General features: G+C 36.9%; 2 protein-coding genes across 4 annotated transcripts; one reads left to right on the forward strand and one right to left on the reverse strand.

Moving 5' to 3' along the window:
• The first annotated feature begins 735 nt into the window (after positions 1–735).
• LOC104900069 (protein TOC75-3, chloroplastic) lies at positions 736–7,265 on the forward strand. The gene is made up of 8 exons (XM_010687403.3): positions 736–1,561; positions 2,076–2,502; positions 3,095–3,316; positions 3,412–3,519; positions 3,809–4,000; positions 4,094–4,342; positions 6,064–6,318; positions 6,666–7,265. Exons 1-8 carry the CDS (start codon positions 855–857, stop codon positions 6,903–6,905), a joined length of 2,400 nt encoding a protein of 799 aa, XP_010685705.1. The 5' UTR covers positions 736–854; the 3' UTR covers positions 6,906–7,265.
• A 252-nt stretch (positions 7,266–7,517) lies between these two features.
• LOC104900070 (uncharacterized) lies at positions 7,518–11,280 on the reverse strand. Of its 3 annotated transcripts, XM_048648665.2 has the most exons (6): positions 10,702–10,837; positions 9,512–9,609; positions 9,145–9,310; positions 8,371–8,403; positions 8,104–8,198; positions 7,518–7,868 (listed from the first exon to the last, which is right to left on the reverse strand). In XM_048648665.2, the coding sequence occupies exons 2-6, from the start codon at positions 9,521–9,523 to the stop codon at positions 7,656–7,658; spliced, it is 519 nt and encodes a 172-aa protein (XP_048504622.1). In that variant the 5' UTR covers positions 9,524–9,609; positions 10,702–10,837; the 3' UTR covers positions 7,518–7,655. The 3 variants fall into 3 exon arrangements, with proteins under 3 accessions (XP_048504622.1, XP_010685706.1, XP_010685707.1); XM_010687404.4 differs by lacking the exon at positions 9,512–9,609 and having other exon boundaries at positions 10,702–11,280; XM_010687405.4 differs by lacking the exons at positions 8,371–8,403; positions 9,512–9,609 and having other exon boundaries at positions 10,702–11,277.
• Positions 11,281–15,126: the final 3,846 nt, after the last annotated feature.

Raw genomic sequence — 15,126 nt, forward strand, 5'->3', positions numbered from 1 at the left:
TGAGAATGCAGAGAACCCTAAACCAAAAACTACATAATTTCAGCATACATGAAGAAATAAACACACTATTCAACATTATACGGAATTCATGCAAAAAAATTGCTAAAACAGCAAAATACCAAAAACTGAAAGAACTTGTGATATCAAATAACCCTAAACAGGAAACTATGAAATATAGCATGGATGAACATAAATAACACACCCAGTAGATTTAACAACTAAATAATGCAAAATTTCAAAAAAAAGAGTTACAAAATCTTACCTTTGTGGAATTTTGAAAAGATACCCTAAAATTTGCGAACTCACTTCCTTAGCTTACCCAAGCACGATTCCCTTTTTCGCGTCAACTTCCAAGTGCAAAGATTTTGATTTGTTTGCAGAATAATTCAACCCAGATTTTTTTGGAAATTTTTTGCTAACCGACTTGAAGGAAGAAGAACAGAGGAAGAGGGAAGATGAATGGGAGTTGGAGGGTTTTTTTTCGAAGGATTGGGTTTACTAGCGCCTTAATGAGGGCATTAATGTAATAACCCACTAACGGCAACTTAACGCCGTCAATGAGTAAGGGTATTTATTGTTGTTTATTAAATTATCAGGGGTACCTAGTGCATTAGTTTAAAGTTAGGGGTACCCCATGAATTTTATTAAAGTACAGGGGTACCTGGTGAAAAAACCGTATATTCTAACCCGGAGCATAAGCCAACCCCCAACCAACCCCACTCTACAGTGTGATTCATTCGTCATTTCATTGACTTCGCTTTCATCACTTTCTCCTTAAACCCTCCCTTCAAAAATCCTCACTATTTTCCTCTTCTTCTTCTCTCGCCTCTCTCTCTCTCTCCTCCTTATCTCCAATGGCGTCAATCTCCGCTCCTGGCGCCATCCGCTTCTCCCCTCTCTCCTCCTCCAACCGCCATAAACCAAAACCTCCTTCCATCCACCTCCCCAAATCCACTCCAATCCTCTCTTCTCTCTCCTCCCCTCATTCTCAACCTCAACCTCAACCTCTCTCCATTCCAATCCCTAATTCAACCCCTAATTTCTCTCTCCTCTCTCATCCTCTCCCCAAAACCCTAATTCTCTCCTCCGCCGGCCTCCTCCTCTTCCTCCTCGGCGGCGGAGGCGGCGGAGGAGTCGCCGGCGGCGGCGGTGGTGGTGGAGGTGGTGGAGGAAGTAATGGAGGTGGCTCACCATGGTGGTCGAATTTAGCGATAGCGAAAGACGAAGATTCTGAAGGATGGGACTCTCATGGACTTCCTGCTAATATTGTGGTTCAGTTGAGTAAGCTTTCTGGTTTTAAAAAGTATAAGGTTTCTGATATTTTGTTCTTTGATCAACGACGTCGTTCTACTGTTGGTACTGAAGATTCGTTCTTTGAGATGGTTTCTCTTCGACCTGGTGGTATTTATACTAAAGCTCAACTTCAGAAAGAACTTGAAACCCTAGCTACTTGTGGAATGTTTGAGAAGGTTGATTTGGATAGCAAAACTAATCCTGATGGTTCTCTTAAAGTTACTATCTCTTTTCTTGAAAGTACTTGGCAATCTGCTGATAAATTCAGGTTATTTTTTTTCTCTTTGTTTGTTGATTGATTTGTTTTTCATAGTAATGCTATTGGATTTGGTTGATGTTATCTTAGTTTGATTGGTTTCGATGACTTTCGAGTGTTTTAGATTCCGGTTATTTGCTTGAATGTGGTGGTATTTGGTTATAATTGGAATGCATATGATCATTGATGTGCTCAATGTTGAATTACTGATGTAACATACTTATGGCAAATTGGCAATGCACTACTTTTATTGTTATTATCTTTGATTATCGATTAGTAAAGCTTGTAAAACATTGATATTTTGATAATACATTACGAGATTAATTCAATGGTCTATTATATGATAGCATTTTTACTTATATATTAGTTCTAAAACGTGGTCAAAGTTAGAATTTGAATAGTGCAAAATGTCCTATGTTGTGTGTATTTAGGAACGGAGGTAGTATTATAGATTGGATTTTGTTTCTAGGAAGTATAGTGGAGAATTTGAATTGGAAATTGATATTTGTGTATATTTGGCTTTAAGGTGCATCAATGTGGGGTTGATGCAACAGACGAAGGCGGTTGAGATGGATGCTGATATGACTGATAAGGAGAAGATGGATTTTTTTATAAGCCAGGAGAATGATTATAAGAAGAGGATTGATCGGTCTCGCCCGTGCCTGTTGCCCACCCCGATATACCGAGAGGTCATGAAGATGTTGGATGATCAAGGGAAGGTGACAGCTAGGTTGTTGCAGAAAATTAGAGATACTGTTCAGAAATGGTACCATGACGAGGGGTATGCATGTGCTCAAGTCGTCAATTTTGGGAATTTGAATACAAAGGAAGTTGTTTGTGAGGTCGTGGAAGGGGATATTACTCAGTTGTTGATTCAATTCCAGGATAAACTTGGGAATGTAGTGGAAGGGAATACTCAGTTTCCTGTTGTCTGGAGGGAATTGCCTAAACAGGTAATATCATTTAGCTTGTGTTTGCTAATCATTTTGAATATGCAGTGTTTGAGATTTGTTGATATTCCCAAACATGGCTACTTATCTATCGTGCCACGGCCCTGATCCTCTCGTCCCTACCAGTAAAAAAAAGTGATGTTCATGGGGGGATTTTAAATTAATCATGTGTTGAAAGGAGTACTTGTTTCATAATAGCAGTTTAACAGTTTGACCTTGTGTTGTTAATTTCAATGGCCGAAAATGCTGCTTAAGAAATTTGGTTTATACATCATAATACATGTATTTTTGTGTTCCAAGTCCAAAATGTGACTATAATGTACATCAGGGTTTTTAGTTGTTTAGGCTTCATAAGCAAAACTGCACCATAAAAATTTAGGATCATTTTAAAGATTGAGCTCACATCATTTGTGGAAAAATATGTTTACGACTTCTTTGATGCCTGACTATTCCGTAAATCTGTTCTGATGATATGATCATTATTGTGATGCCAGCTACGTAAATGGTCACATTTGCTAGCTCTAGCTGTGTTTCATAGTATTGCAGTGTTCTACACGAGCCTAAATTAGTTTGTTTTGGTGTCTATATGTTGTAGCTTAGAGTAGGTCATGTCTTTAACATAGAAGCAGGCAAGCAAGCTTTGAGAAATATAAACTCTCTGGGTTTATTTTCAAACATTGAAGTGAATCCACGTCCTGACGAGAAGAGTGAAGGAGGAATTATTGTTGAGATTAAGCTTAAAGAACTTGATCAGAAGTCAGCTGAAGTGAGTACTGAGTGGAGTATTGTTCCTGGGCGTCAAGGCCGTCCAACTCTGGTAAGTTTCATTGTCTTGTCCTACCACCATATGTTAATGGGTTCTTTATTAAGTTCTAACTGCACCTTCTTTTCTTTTACCTCTTGATGTCTCAGGCGTCTATCCAGCCAGGTGGAACTGTCTCCTTTGAACACCGAAACATCAAAGGTCTTAATAGATCATTTCTTGGCTCAGTGACCACTAGTAACTTCCTCAATCCACAGGTATCTAAATTTCTATATTAGGTCTTAAAGGCTTGTATTACTTCACCAACTCTTTATCTTAAGACTTGGAACAGTTCTCACCCTAAGGGATGCCTCTTCTCTTGTTCCTCCAAGGATCGCTGCTCCGTTACACGTGTCAAGTGATTGTTTGTAGCAATTACCTGTTATCCTATGTCAACAGATCACTAGATTAGTGTCTTTCTCACGAAAGATGTTTAGGCCACTTGTCCTTTTGTCCCACTTCCTAGGGGTGTTATTCTCGAGGTTCTAATCACTAGCTCATTTTCAGGATGACCTTGCTTTCAAGTTTGAATATGTGCATCCATATGTGGATGGTGTATATAATCTTCGCAACCGCACTTTTCGAGCAAGTTGCTTCAATAGCAGAAAGTTGAGTCCTGTGTTTACTGGTGGCCCAGGACTAGAAGAAGTTCCTCCTATTTGGGTTGATAGATCTGGTGTAAAAGCAAATTTCACTGAGGTTGGTAATTTCATTCTCCTAAATTTGACTTAGCTGGTCAGTTCTCTCTTGGTTCTTTCACTCATTTGTTGCAACATTATGTTACTTTTCTAGAATTTTACCCGGCAGAGCAAGTTTACTTATGGGCTTGTGTGTGAAGAGATAACAACACGCGATGAAAGCAGCCATATTGCCGTAGCGGGTCAAAGGGTGTTGCCTAATGGTGGAATTAGTGCTGATGGACCCCCAACAACTTTAAGTGATACTGGTGTTGACCGAATGGTATTTGCCCAGGCAAATATTACTCGAGATAACACGAAGTTTGTAAATGGAGCTATTGTTGGTGACAGAAATGTGTTTCAGGTAACTCGTGTGTACATCATTGATTGGTTCCCTAAGGCTTATGCTTTCCGAGCTATAGTGTTTTTCTTGTTGTGTTATCCCGATGATTATGCTTTTTTGTGGTTCATGCTGTCGATGAAACTTTCTAGATAAAGTTTTTGCATAGATGACTTATCAATGATACCTTCAGATTTACGACTAACTAAATATGTTCTCTACTAACACCAGAAACTTCTTCAAATCACATCTTACTTTTCCAAACAAAGGACCTTTCAGAAAAAATGAATAGAAACAGAAATACTTGTGAACTTTGAGTATTCTGAGTGCTAACCCTGCCTGAGGGGACTGTTGTCAATGGGGCTCCTTTAGTATTTTGATTTTTCCTCGCAAGATGTGTGCTTTCAGCCATTTCCATGCAATTTTATGTCATTTTGACATGCTGTTCTCTTGTGTTGTTCTTATACAATGTTATATACACATACACCATCGGTCCCAAATTCTCAAGAGGACGTGTAATGAGTCAATGGATATTTCAGTTGTAACTATATAAGGCATATCTTGGACCTTTATTAACTAAATTAGATTGAATTGGAGATGTCAAAATGGGAGTTACTAACATAGTAGTATAAACAAAATCTTACGAAATCAAACGAGGAACATGGGGAGAATTATGTACCGAGGGGGTATTGTAGGGCGATAGAATTATCTCACATCATTGATGGTATAATCGAGTTTAACTAGTACTCCCTCCGTATATGGTTAGCAATTAGATATCGCAAAATAGCGTTAAGTTGCATTAGAATCTTGCATAAGTTATGTGTATATCTGACTTCTGAGTAATAAGGTGCCATTTGGTTCACTGAAGAAAAGGGAATGGAATCATGTAAAAGTGGAAAGGGGATTAGATTCAAGAAAGAAATTCTTATTAGTTTGTTTGGTTTGATCAAGGAATGGAATAATATTACCTTACATAATGTTTTTGTTTCAACTTTACAAGAATAGGAACAAGATTTTACTGAATTTCCACCCCCAATGTCCTCTTTAAAAAAAAAAAAAAATCTCACTGCTATCCTCCTAGCTTCTTAAGAGCTCCCACTTTCCATGCCATTGTCGTGCTTCATCACCATATCTGAAATTATGCCCACATTTGAGCTCCATGGGTTTGATATATGCCAGGATATATTACTGAATTTACGGGTCAGAGGGATTGTTAAGTTTATATGGAGTTGATCTTCTTTTTTGGGTGCCTAATTTATATATTGATTGCAAATGACATAGTGTTAATATTGGAAAATTTTGCATCTTTGGATTGCAATAGACCTCATTAGATTCCTCCTGAGTGACTAAGTGAGTACCGAGTAGTCATCTAATGCTTTATGAAGTTTATTATGGAATTAATATCTTTGTAGTAGTAATTGCCAAAATGTGCAGCGACAGTGAATATCCATATGGTTTGTTGGCTGCCTCTTTTATACCCTTTATTGGCTGGAGCCTTGTTTGGACCTTACTGATTGGTGCCTTGGTGGTTAATTCTCTAGCATGCTGTGATTGGTGCCTAGGTGGTTAATTCTCTAGCATCCTGTCAAGTGGCTGGCATCTCTTACCAGCATGATCATCTTACCCTGCTCATGCTGTTAAGCCTGCATTGATGCATTCTTATGACATTTGAAACTAACATTCCTATCACATACTTGAATTCGATTTGATGAGGATTTGAGTTATTTTCTGTCTTCTGATTGCAGCTCGACCAAGGCCTTGGTATAGGCAGTAAATTCCCATTCTTCAACCGTCATCAGCTGACAGTAACTAAGTTCCTCCAGTTGAAGCAAGTAGAAGAAGGTGCTGGTAAACCACCGCCCCCAATTCTTGTCCTTCATGGCCACTATGGTGGCTGTGTCGGAGACCTTCCAAGTTATGATGCTTTCACCATTGGAGGACCCTATTCTGTGAGGGGTTACAACATGGGGGAACTTGGTGCAGCTAGAAACATTCTTGAGGTAAGAGTTTCCAGTCGGCTACTACCTTCATGTGGAGGTTTATCGGCAATAATCACCACAGAATTAAAGAAACGCTAAACCTTGAAATGTTTAGCATTGACCAGTCTGTGTTGAAATCTCAAATAGAAGGTGTACATCTTGATACAATATTTATTCTTGTAGAGGAAGATGAGAATGATACTTGTGTTTGAAGAGAATACTAAGATATGCAAAGCTTGTTGAGATACAAGTGTGAAGATCGTAATTTTTTGGTCTCAAATTTTAGATGCGGAAGAATTTGCCAGTGAACCTTCAGTATCGCATCATTTGATCCATTGACTAATTCTTCTTTTTTGGTTTGTCTGCAGCTTGCTACGGAACTGCGGATACCTATCAAAAACACACATGTTTACGCTTTTGCAGAACATGGGAATGATCTTGGGAGTTCCAAAGATGTCAAGGGTAATCCAACTGAAGTTTACAGGAGAATGGGCCAGGGATCATCTTATGGAGTTGGTGTCAAGCTAGGTCTCGTGCGAGCTGAGTACGCTGTTGATCATAACTCTGGTACCGGAGCAATATTCTTCCGGTTTGGAGAAAGGTTTTGAGCTCAGTGTTATCAGTTCACAATTGTGTGTTAGTTTGTGATCTAGCTTTTTATAGAGTTAAGTAGAATGGAGAGGGATTTTTGAGAGTGATGGCGGATTTTTAGGAAAACTAGCCCCTTTGTCTTCTTAGGGGTGTAAGCGGGCTGACAAAAGTTTAGTCCATAGTTCAATCCAAACTTATCATACTCGATTGGATTCAAAAAAGTTTGGATTGAATTTGGATCAATTTTATGAGTTCTAGATATTTCAGATTAGATTTGAACTCAATATGTTGGACCCAATGTCCAAAATTTTAAGAATGTGTAGAAAAAATAATTTGCTCCATTTATTCAATTTATGAATTTTGATTTCTTAGTGTAAGAGGATCTTATAAGCATCTATACTTATATTCTAGTATGGTACCAATATAACTAATCTACTTTTATTTAAGAAAAACTTCAATATGACGTGCTTATATAAAATATTAAAATTTTGATTGCTCAATTTTATGTATTGGAATGAATTAGTCCAATTACGGTCCGTTTGATAATCGTTACAAAAAATGTAGCGGTGAGATACCTAACCTCTCTGTTTAAATCAACTACTAACACACTATCATTTTACAATAGTGTATTTATAAATAAAAAATGTAGGATAAGCTAGGAAGCTGCGCCATAATACATAGTAGTATTTCCAATTGAAATATTATAACTTGGGTTGGTTACAAAAATACAACAAAATTCCAACAGGATAACATATAGTTTTTCGATGTTATAAACCCAATTCTTTCTTCAATTGAGCAAGAGTAGCTTCAATATCGTCAATACTTTCTTCAATATTGCTCTTTCCACCAGTTCTATTTTCATCACTATTTCCTCTTTGTGCTCTAGAACTTCCAAAAGAACCTTCTGTAGGTGCCTCAACACCTTCATCTGTGATGTTAAGTTCCTTTTCCAAGAATTCGACGAACTCTTCACCAATTTCCTGTGTATCATAACGGTAGATCATATTAGATCTGCCTTCTTAAACTCAAGCAGCAGCACCATTTTTCAAGTTGCGAAAAAGCTAAATGAAGAAGGTTCTCCAATGAACAAGAAAGAGAAATTGGTTTGGAGTCCACACCAAGTTACCAGTAGGCCCCTTTCTCACCGTTATTTAGCCATAAACTTTTCCGAGTTCAGATATGAACAATAAGAAAACATAAGGAATTCAGGCTCACCGCTAACTCTTCCCACAAGCTCTTCGGAGTCCCCTCCGATGACGCATTTGCTTCCCAGTTTTGATATTCTTCCTGTAGATCTCTAAAGAAATCACCTGCAACACCCAACCCAATTGAGCAGCGATAACTAAATAAAGAGTGCTTCAATTGAATGATATCACCAGATGAAATAAGAAGCAAAAAAGGAATATCCCCTGATAACTAACAGGAGATATGGAACATAACTAGCCCTTTGACCTTGCACAAGTCAAAGATAATAATATCTACCTACTGTTATTTGGACATCCCTCATAAATTCACCTGCAACAGAAAGTTCAATATAAGAATATATTCCTATGACAGCACTACACACACATGACAGATCAGAGAAGGCAGGGTGGTTTTTTCTTGACAGATATTGCAGCATAGAACCATAGCCGCTTCGAGTTCTTAGGTGTTCCCCAGTACACCTAGAGCTAGATGAGCAAAAAAAATCGATTCAGGTACACCGAGCTCTAGTTGTACCGAGAAACATAAAAGACATACTGCGTGAACATGGACAATGTGGTATTGGTGTATAGCTAAGAAAAATCTACCACACGGCGGGCAAGTCTACTGGGAATCAGAAAAGCAATAAATTGAAACCATTTATCTTCTCTCTTTTTAGCAGCTTGCAATATGTTGTTATTCGTGAAATCTTTTATATGCTCTAACTACAAAAGGAGAGCTCTCAAAAATTTAGGCACCACACTAATAAAGAAATTCTAAATGACAAAAATGTCCCTAGCTTCCTAGCTGGGAAAGCTGTTGGGTTTATCAAACTGCTCTGAAGATTCTTTCTAATAAGAACACAACAACTAGAGAAAAACATAAAACTCAAAATGGAATATTTCTTAATCACAGAACAATGATGAAGAAAAATCTGATATTGATAACATGAAATTGCCTACTACTTATTTCTATGACGGTATAAAGAAGCACCTTACTATGCACTTTTTATTTCCTATTAATTATAGCAAATAATGAAACAGTAATCACAGGCTCTGGAGATTAGATATGTACCTAATCCATAGAATTCTTCCTCTTCCTGGGTGCTCCGACTTGCTCCATAAGATGAATACGAAAAGTCCGATTTGCTATTTCCAGCATCGTATCTACTTCGAGAGTCAGAGTTCATCAATGTGTTATATGCATGCTTTACTCTCATAAATTTCTCTTGAGCATTTGCCTGTACATAGAGAGGCAACTCAGGGCTACACTAAAAGGTTGAATATTGAATTTCCATAGCTAAGTTGCCATGATTGAAAGAAAAACCACACGCATTATCATTAGTCCAAAAACGCAAAAGCTCTGATTTACAATCTATCATGCAAAAACCAATACAGTAAGATGCAATCTTGTAGCCACACATGCTTCTGTAATAACTTACCATATCCCCCATTTTACTCGTCCATCCTACCTTATAAAGCCTTGATTCATAATTGTGGGGTTGGGCCAATCAGCTACATAGACTCTTCATAAGGTACACTGAAAGCATCAAAGAGGCAATTGAACGCCCATGGCCCTTTTACACTGGCTGCCATATTTTCATGTTAAAGACAGAAGGGGAAAAATAGGAAGAAAAAAAAAAAGGTTCTCAAGGTTTCCTATGAAAACCTTGACATCTTAAACTGCAATGACAGCTCAAAGGAACATAGTTTATGCCTATCAGGCATCAGCTATGATACTCAAATTCTTCACTTAAATGCAAGTACCCGTGTCAGATGACAATTCGACATAGGTATGGACACTTAGACACTTCACTTGGGCCAAAATCATGGAGAATATTGAAAAAATTTACTGAGTCGCACACGTACCATGTTTGAAATGGGTATCGAGTCCGAGTAACATAGCCTATCATCAATGTCTAAGGTTAAAGTAATTCAACTACAATCTTAAACATATAGATACCATTACAAAGGGGAAACTATAACAATAGAAATCAAGTACATATGTGTCCCCTTTGCCGATGTAGAAGAAACGACACAAAAATGGGGCAGAAAAGAACAAAAAAGATAAGCTAAGATGTTTCTGTTTAACTGAATACAGCCATTAAAAGTTGCTAATCTTGTGAGTGCTCATTACCATCCCTTCCATGACAAACAAGGTAAGATCCATTAAGCATTACTACAGGTTGCTATTAGAGGACAGTTACAGCAAGGCCAATAATCTTCCAATGCACAAATATGAACAGCAGAACCTTTCTATCAGTGAAGTAATCACTACTCACTGTCACTGATATAATATACCTCATTCCAACTCTTAAAACATCCTAGTAAAAAGAAACTGGTACTGCATTATTCTTAACATTGAATTTTACTTGGACAAAATGTCAGAATTCATGTATCAGCTAAACCTAATTCTACCAAACAACAACCACCCAAATGAATACATGACATTCCAACTCAAAAAAATCCTCTTTTCAACATGAAAAAATCCCAAAAAATAATCATCAATTACACATTTAAAAAAACAGGCAAATCACAGTATTACCTAATTCAATTAAACAAAAGAAGAACAAAATCAAGCAAAAACCCAACTATATAAAGATTTGAAATACAAGATAAAAATTAAAAATACCTGTTTATTAACATCTGGGTGATATTTAAGAGCAAGTTTTCGGTAAGCTCTTTTGATCTCATTAGGTGTTGCAGATGGAGAAACACCCAAAACTTCATATGGGGTTTCTCTTGAACTTGCTCTCACCTGAAATTTCTGTTTTTTCCTAAAATTTCTACAACTGGGTATTATTGGGTGAGATCTTAACACCAAAAGATCAAAAATTTGGCCCCCATAACAGCATCTTAGTAAAGGTACAGAAATAGGTGAAAGAAATTGAGTTTGAAGGTGAAAAGTTATGGGATAAAGGTATGTTCTTGGGAATTTATGATGATGATGATGAGAGAGAATTAGGATTTGTGAAGTTGATTTCAATTGTGATGAAGGAAGAGTGAATCCATGACGCATATTTTTTTTGGGTCAAATTAATTTTTCATTTAAAGATGTTTTTTGGTTCAATGTTCATACGACAAAGGTTGGTTTTAGTTAAATTTCTGTAAGAAAATTTTCACCCGAGTAGTGGTGCACATTTCTGGGGGTGTCCATGTTTACAAGGAGACACCGAGACAGCAGAGAAGGACTAAACTTGACCACAAATTTAGGTGTGTTCATTGTCTACTCGGATCAATTTGATCTCATTATAAAAAATAATACTCCCTCCGTCTCAAAATATAGTTCCCATTTCTTTTTGCACAGTCTCCGAGATGTATCTTTGACCTATTATATCTTCTATTTCGTATTAGTAAAAAATATAAAAAATTGATATTGAATGTACATGTTGAGACGAATCCAACAAGACCCCACGTGGATATGTTTTCTTGTACACATTAATGAGAATATTTGGTCAAAGATTTTAAATTTTGACTCCCAAAATAGAAATGGGAACTATATTTTGGGACGGAGGGAGTAACTCATGGATACTAATTTGTTGATATTTCTCTCCTTTGGTGGGATCTGGAGATGATTAGGTGTAACACAAGATTTATGGAGTCTTGTTCAAACTTACAATTGAGTCAACTCAATTTATTTTGGATTAGAAACGTGATATTTGATTATGATCACTTGAAATACAACTCACGGTCTTTTTGGATCAGGAGTAAGATCTATTACTTATTGTTTCTAAATAATTAGTTAATATCCTAGTAATTCGCAATCTTTATATACAGAAAAAATAGTACGATAATTTAAAGAGGACCAAGTTACCGAAAAACAATCATCAAGCCAATAAGGTATGAGTAAGGGTTTATTGTTTTTCCGTTGACATTAGCCATGTAATCTAATGATAAAATGAGATCAAATTCAAGGTACTTTTGCCAACTAAAGATATTTTTTTTTTGATAGTGTCCTTTTTAAAGAATTGACACGATTGCGTATGCTATTAGATGCTTTCTAAAATTTTTATTTTCCGACTCTTGAGTCCTTAATTTAAGATTTGGTGAAGTTTGGAGAGAATTTTAGTGGGTTTGGAAGGGAGAATTGAAGTAAAAGTAAGCGCCTTTATTGAGTATATGGTATTAGAGTATAATCTTATCAAATTTCTTTCAATTTTATACTTCAAATATCAACTTCTTATACCATAAAATATTAAGGGTACATTAACATGCATATAAAATCTATAAAAAGGCCACAGTTGCGCTTATTAAAAACGAAAGTGTTATATCAACTTACTAAAGTCAAACTAGTATTTGGGCCCGGACGTTCGGACGTTGCCCCAGGTTGGTATTGTGTTTTCGAACTTGATATGCATTTTTTTCCATTTTCACTAAAATATATTAAGGAAAATTCAACATTTAAAAGATACAAATATAATAATGTGGATACGTAAAACATGATTAAAAGTTGGTTGAGATGGTAATTGTGTCATGTTATAATAACAAGAGGTCACGGGTTCAATTTGTGTTGCAAGCTAATTTAACTTTTGTTAATCGACATAGCTTGCAACACAATTTGAACCCGTGACCTCTTGTTACTCAAATGTTGGTATGTTTGCTTCTTAATATTGAACTTGAATAGTTGCCTAGGTTGAGGTGGTGGAGTAGTGGTATCGCTTTCCATCTGTTATCCCTGAGGTATAGGGATCAAACTCATTTGAGTAATTTCCCATATACCCCCCTCAAGTGAGTCCCCTTCCTCTTATCAAAAGAAAATGTCTAATTTTAAATTAAAATTAGATGATCTCTTATAAGACCAACTCTTTATGCACATAGGTCACAATTTTTTTGTTTTTATCTTTTTGCTTTCTTTAATTCCACATTCTCCATCCACATCTTACTTATTTTAGAATAGATTATGTATGATAGTATTAAATGGTAAAGCACGAAAGCTCCTATAGGCTATAATACACAAAAGTTTACATATCTATATATTCGTACAAGAGACGAGGTTACAATATACTTCCTCCGTTCTTTTTATATTACAGTAATTACTATTTTGTGTAGTTTTACATCTATTGCAACAATTCTAATTTTGGTATAAAAAATAACTTTAATTGACAATATTGCCCTTACTTTATCTTATTAAAACCATAATTAATTACTGACTTTGTCTTATAAAATTGCTTTTATTTTCTAAGGATGATTTCTCTTCTACTCTAGTTAATAAAAGAGTTACTTTTATGCTAAACTACTCATTTGTTCCAAATCCTTAAAAATTATGTCCAAACACATTGTTGTAATAGAAAAAGAACGGAGGTAGTATTAGTTCGGCTAAATTTTAATGTGATTGGGTCACCTTTAGTTTTTAGGAAAAATTGTCAAGAATAAGTCAACCTTTGCGTTGACCGCTTTTAACAAGTCAACCTTCATTTATTCATAGCAAGTAAAGCTTGTACACGAATTAGCTTTTAAAAAGTTTTTTACTTATGACCTGAACAACCCCTACAATTTTGTTCAGTATTAACAGGTGTGTATTCTAGAACTCATTAAATTGTTCTCTAGAACATATTTGCACTGCTTGAATTTTATAAAAGTTCCGTGAGAAACTTAAAACTGAACAAAATTGTAGGGTTGTTCAGGTCATAAGTAAAAAACTCGTTAAAAGTTAATTCATGTACAAGCTTTACTTGCTACTGGAATAAATGAAGGTTGACTTGTCAAAAGCGGTCAACGCAAAGGTTGACTTATTCTTGACAATTTTTCCTAGTTTTTACTACTTATAATCTTCAGTTTTTGTTGTTTTTTGGTACATTTTTGGACTTCTCCGGGCCTGGTCATATAACCTCCCGAAACATTCGTAGGAAAGTCGACGTGACTTGTGATGTTGCGCGGGTGCTTGGCACCATTTGTGTTGCCTTGAAAAGCCTCTAAACACCCCATTTGTTCATTTTTCGTGAAACCCAAAATTGTCTCGAAATGAACGTAAGACATCCATATATTCGTTCCAAGCCACATGACTCCTTTTCAATGACCTCCCATGTCCCTAGGAGGCATCCCATGGCGTTCAGAGCTCGAGCCTTGGAAAAGTCTGAAAGCGTGTATTATAACCTTCAATTTTGGCTGTTTTTGGGACTTCTCCGAGCCAGGTCATATTTTCTCACGAAACATTCCTAGGAAGGCCGACATGACTTGTAACAATACGCGGGGTGCTTGGCACCTATTGTGATTCCTCGAAAAGCCTTTAAACACCCCTATTTGTTCATTTATCGTGAAACATAAAATTGTCTCGAAATGAACGTAAAGACATCCATATATTTGTTCCACGCCACGTGACTCATTTCCAATGATCTCCCATGTCCCTGGGAGGCATCCCGTGGTGTTTAAAGCTCGAGCCCCGAGAAAATCCGAAAGCGTGTATTATAACCTTCAATTTTGGCTGTTTTTGAGACATGTTTGGACTTTTCCGGACCTGGTCATATTTTCTCCCGAAACATTCCTAGAAAAGTTAACGTGACTTGTGATATTGCGCGGGTGCTTGACACCACTTGTGTTGCCTCGAAACGCCTCTAAACACCCCATTTGTTCATTTCTCGTGAAACTCATAATTGTCTCGGAATGAACGTAAAGACATCCATATATTCGTTACAAGCCAAATGACTCCTTTCCAATGACCTCTGATGTGCCTACGAGGCATCTCGAGGCGTTCGGAGCTCGGACCCCGAGAAAGTCCGAAAGCGTGTATTGTAACCTTCAATTTTGGCTGTTTTTGGGACAATTTTGGACTTCTCCAAGCCTGGTCATATTTTCTCCCAAAACGTTTTTCGGAAGGCCGACATAACTTGTAACGTTGCGCGGGTGCTTGTCACCATTTGTGTTGCCTCGAAAAGCCTTTAAACATCCAATTTGTTCATTTCTCGTGAAACATAAAATTGCCTCAAAATGAACGTAAAGGCATCCATATATTCATTCCAAGCCACATGAATCCTTTCCAATGACCTCCCATGGCCCTGAGAGGCATCCCGTGGCGTTCAAAGCTCGGGCCCGGGAAAGTCTGAAAGCGTGTATTATAACC

Source organism: Beta vulgaris, chromosome 7 (genome assembly GCF_026745355.1).
Source record: "Beta vulgaris subsp. vulgaris cultivar EL10 chromosome 7, EL10.2, whole genome shotgun sequence".
In the NCBI taxonomy this organism is placed as follows: domain Eukaryota; kingdom Viridiplantae; phylum Streptophyta; class Magnoliopsida; order Caryophyllales; family Amaranthaceae; genus Beta; species Beta vulgaris.

Bases quoted from the DNA above. Each gene is read 5' to 3' on its own strand.
- LOC104900069 (XM_010687403.3), top strand. From the start codon at position 855: ATGGCGTCAATCTCCGCTCCTGGCGCCATCCGCTTCTCCCCTCTCTCC. The intron at 2,503-3,094 runs GTAATATCATTT...TATATGTTGTAG, and splicing joins GGAGGGAATTGCCTAAACAG to CTTAGAGTAGGTCATGTCTT. The intron at 4,001-4,093 runs GTTGGTAATTTC...TTACTTTTCTAG, and splicing joins TAAAAGCAAATTTCACTGAG to AATTTTACCCGGCAGAGCAA.
- LOC104900070 (XM_010687404.4), bottom strand. From the start codon at position 11,088: ATGCGTCATGGATTCACTCTTCCTTCATCACAATTGAAATCAACTTCA. The intron at 8,404-9,144 runs GTACATATCTAA...TTTCTGTTGCAG, and splicing joins GGAAGAATTCTATGGATTAG to GTGAATTTATGAGGGATGTC. The intron at 7,869-8,103 runs GTGAGCCTGAAT...TATGATACACAG, and splicing joins GCTTGTGGGAAGAGTTAGCG to GAAATTGGTGAAGAGTTCGT.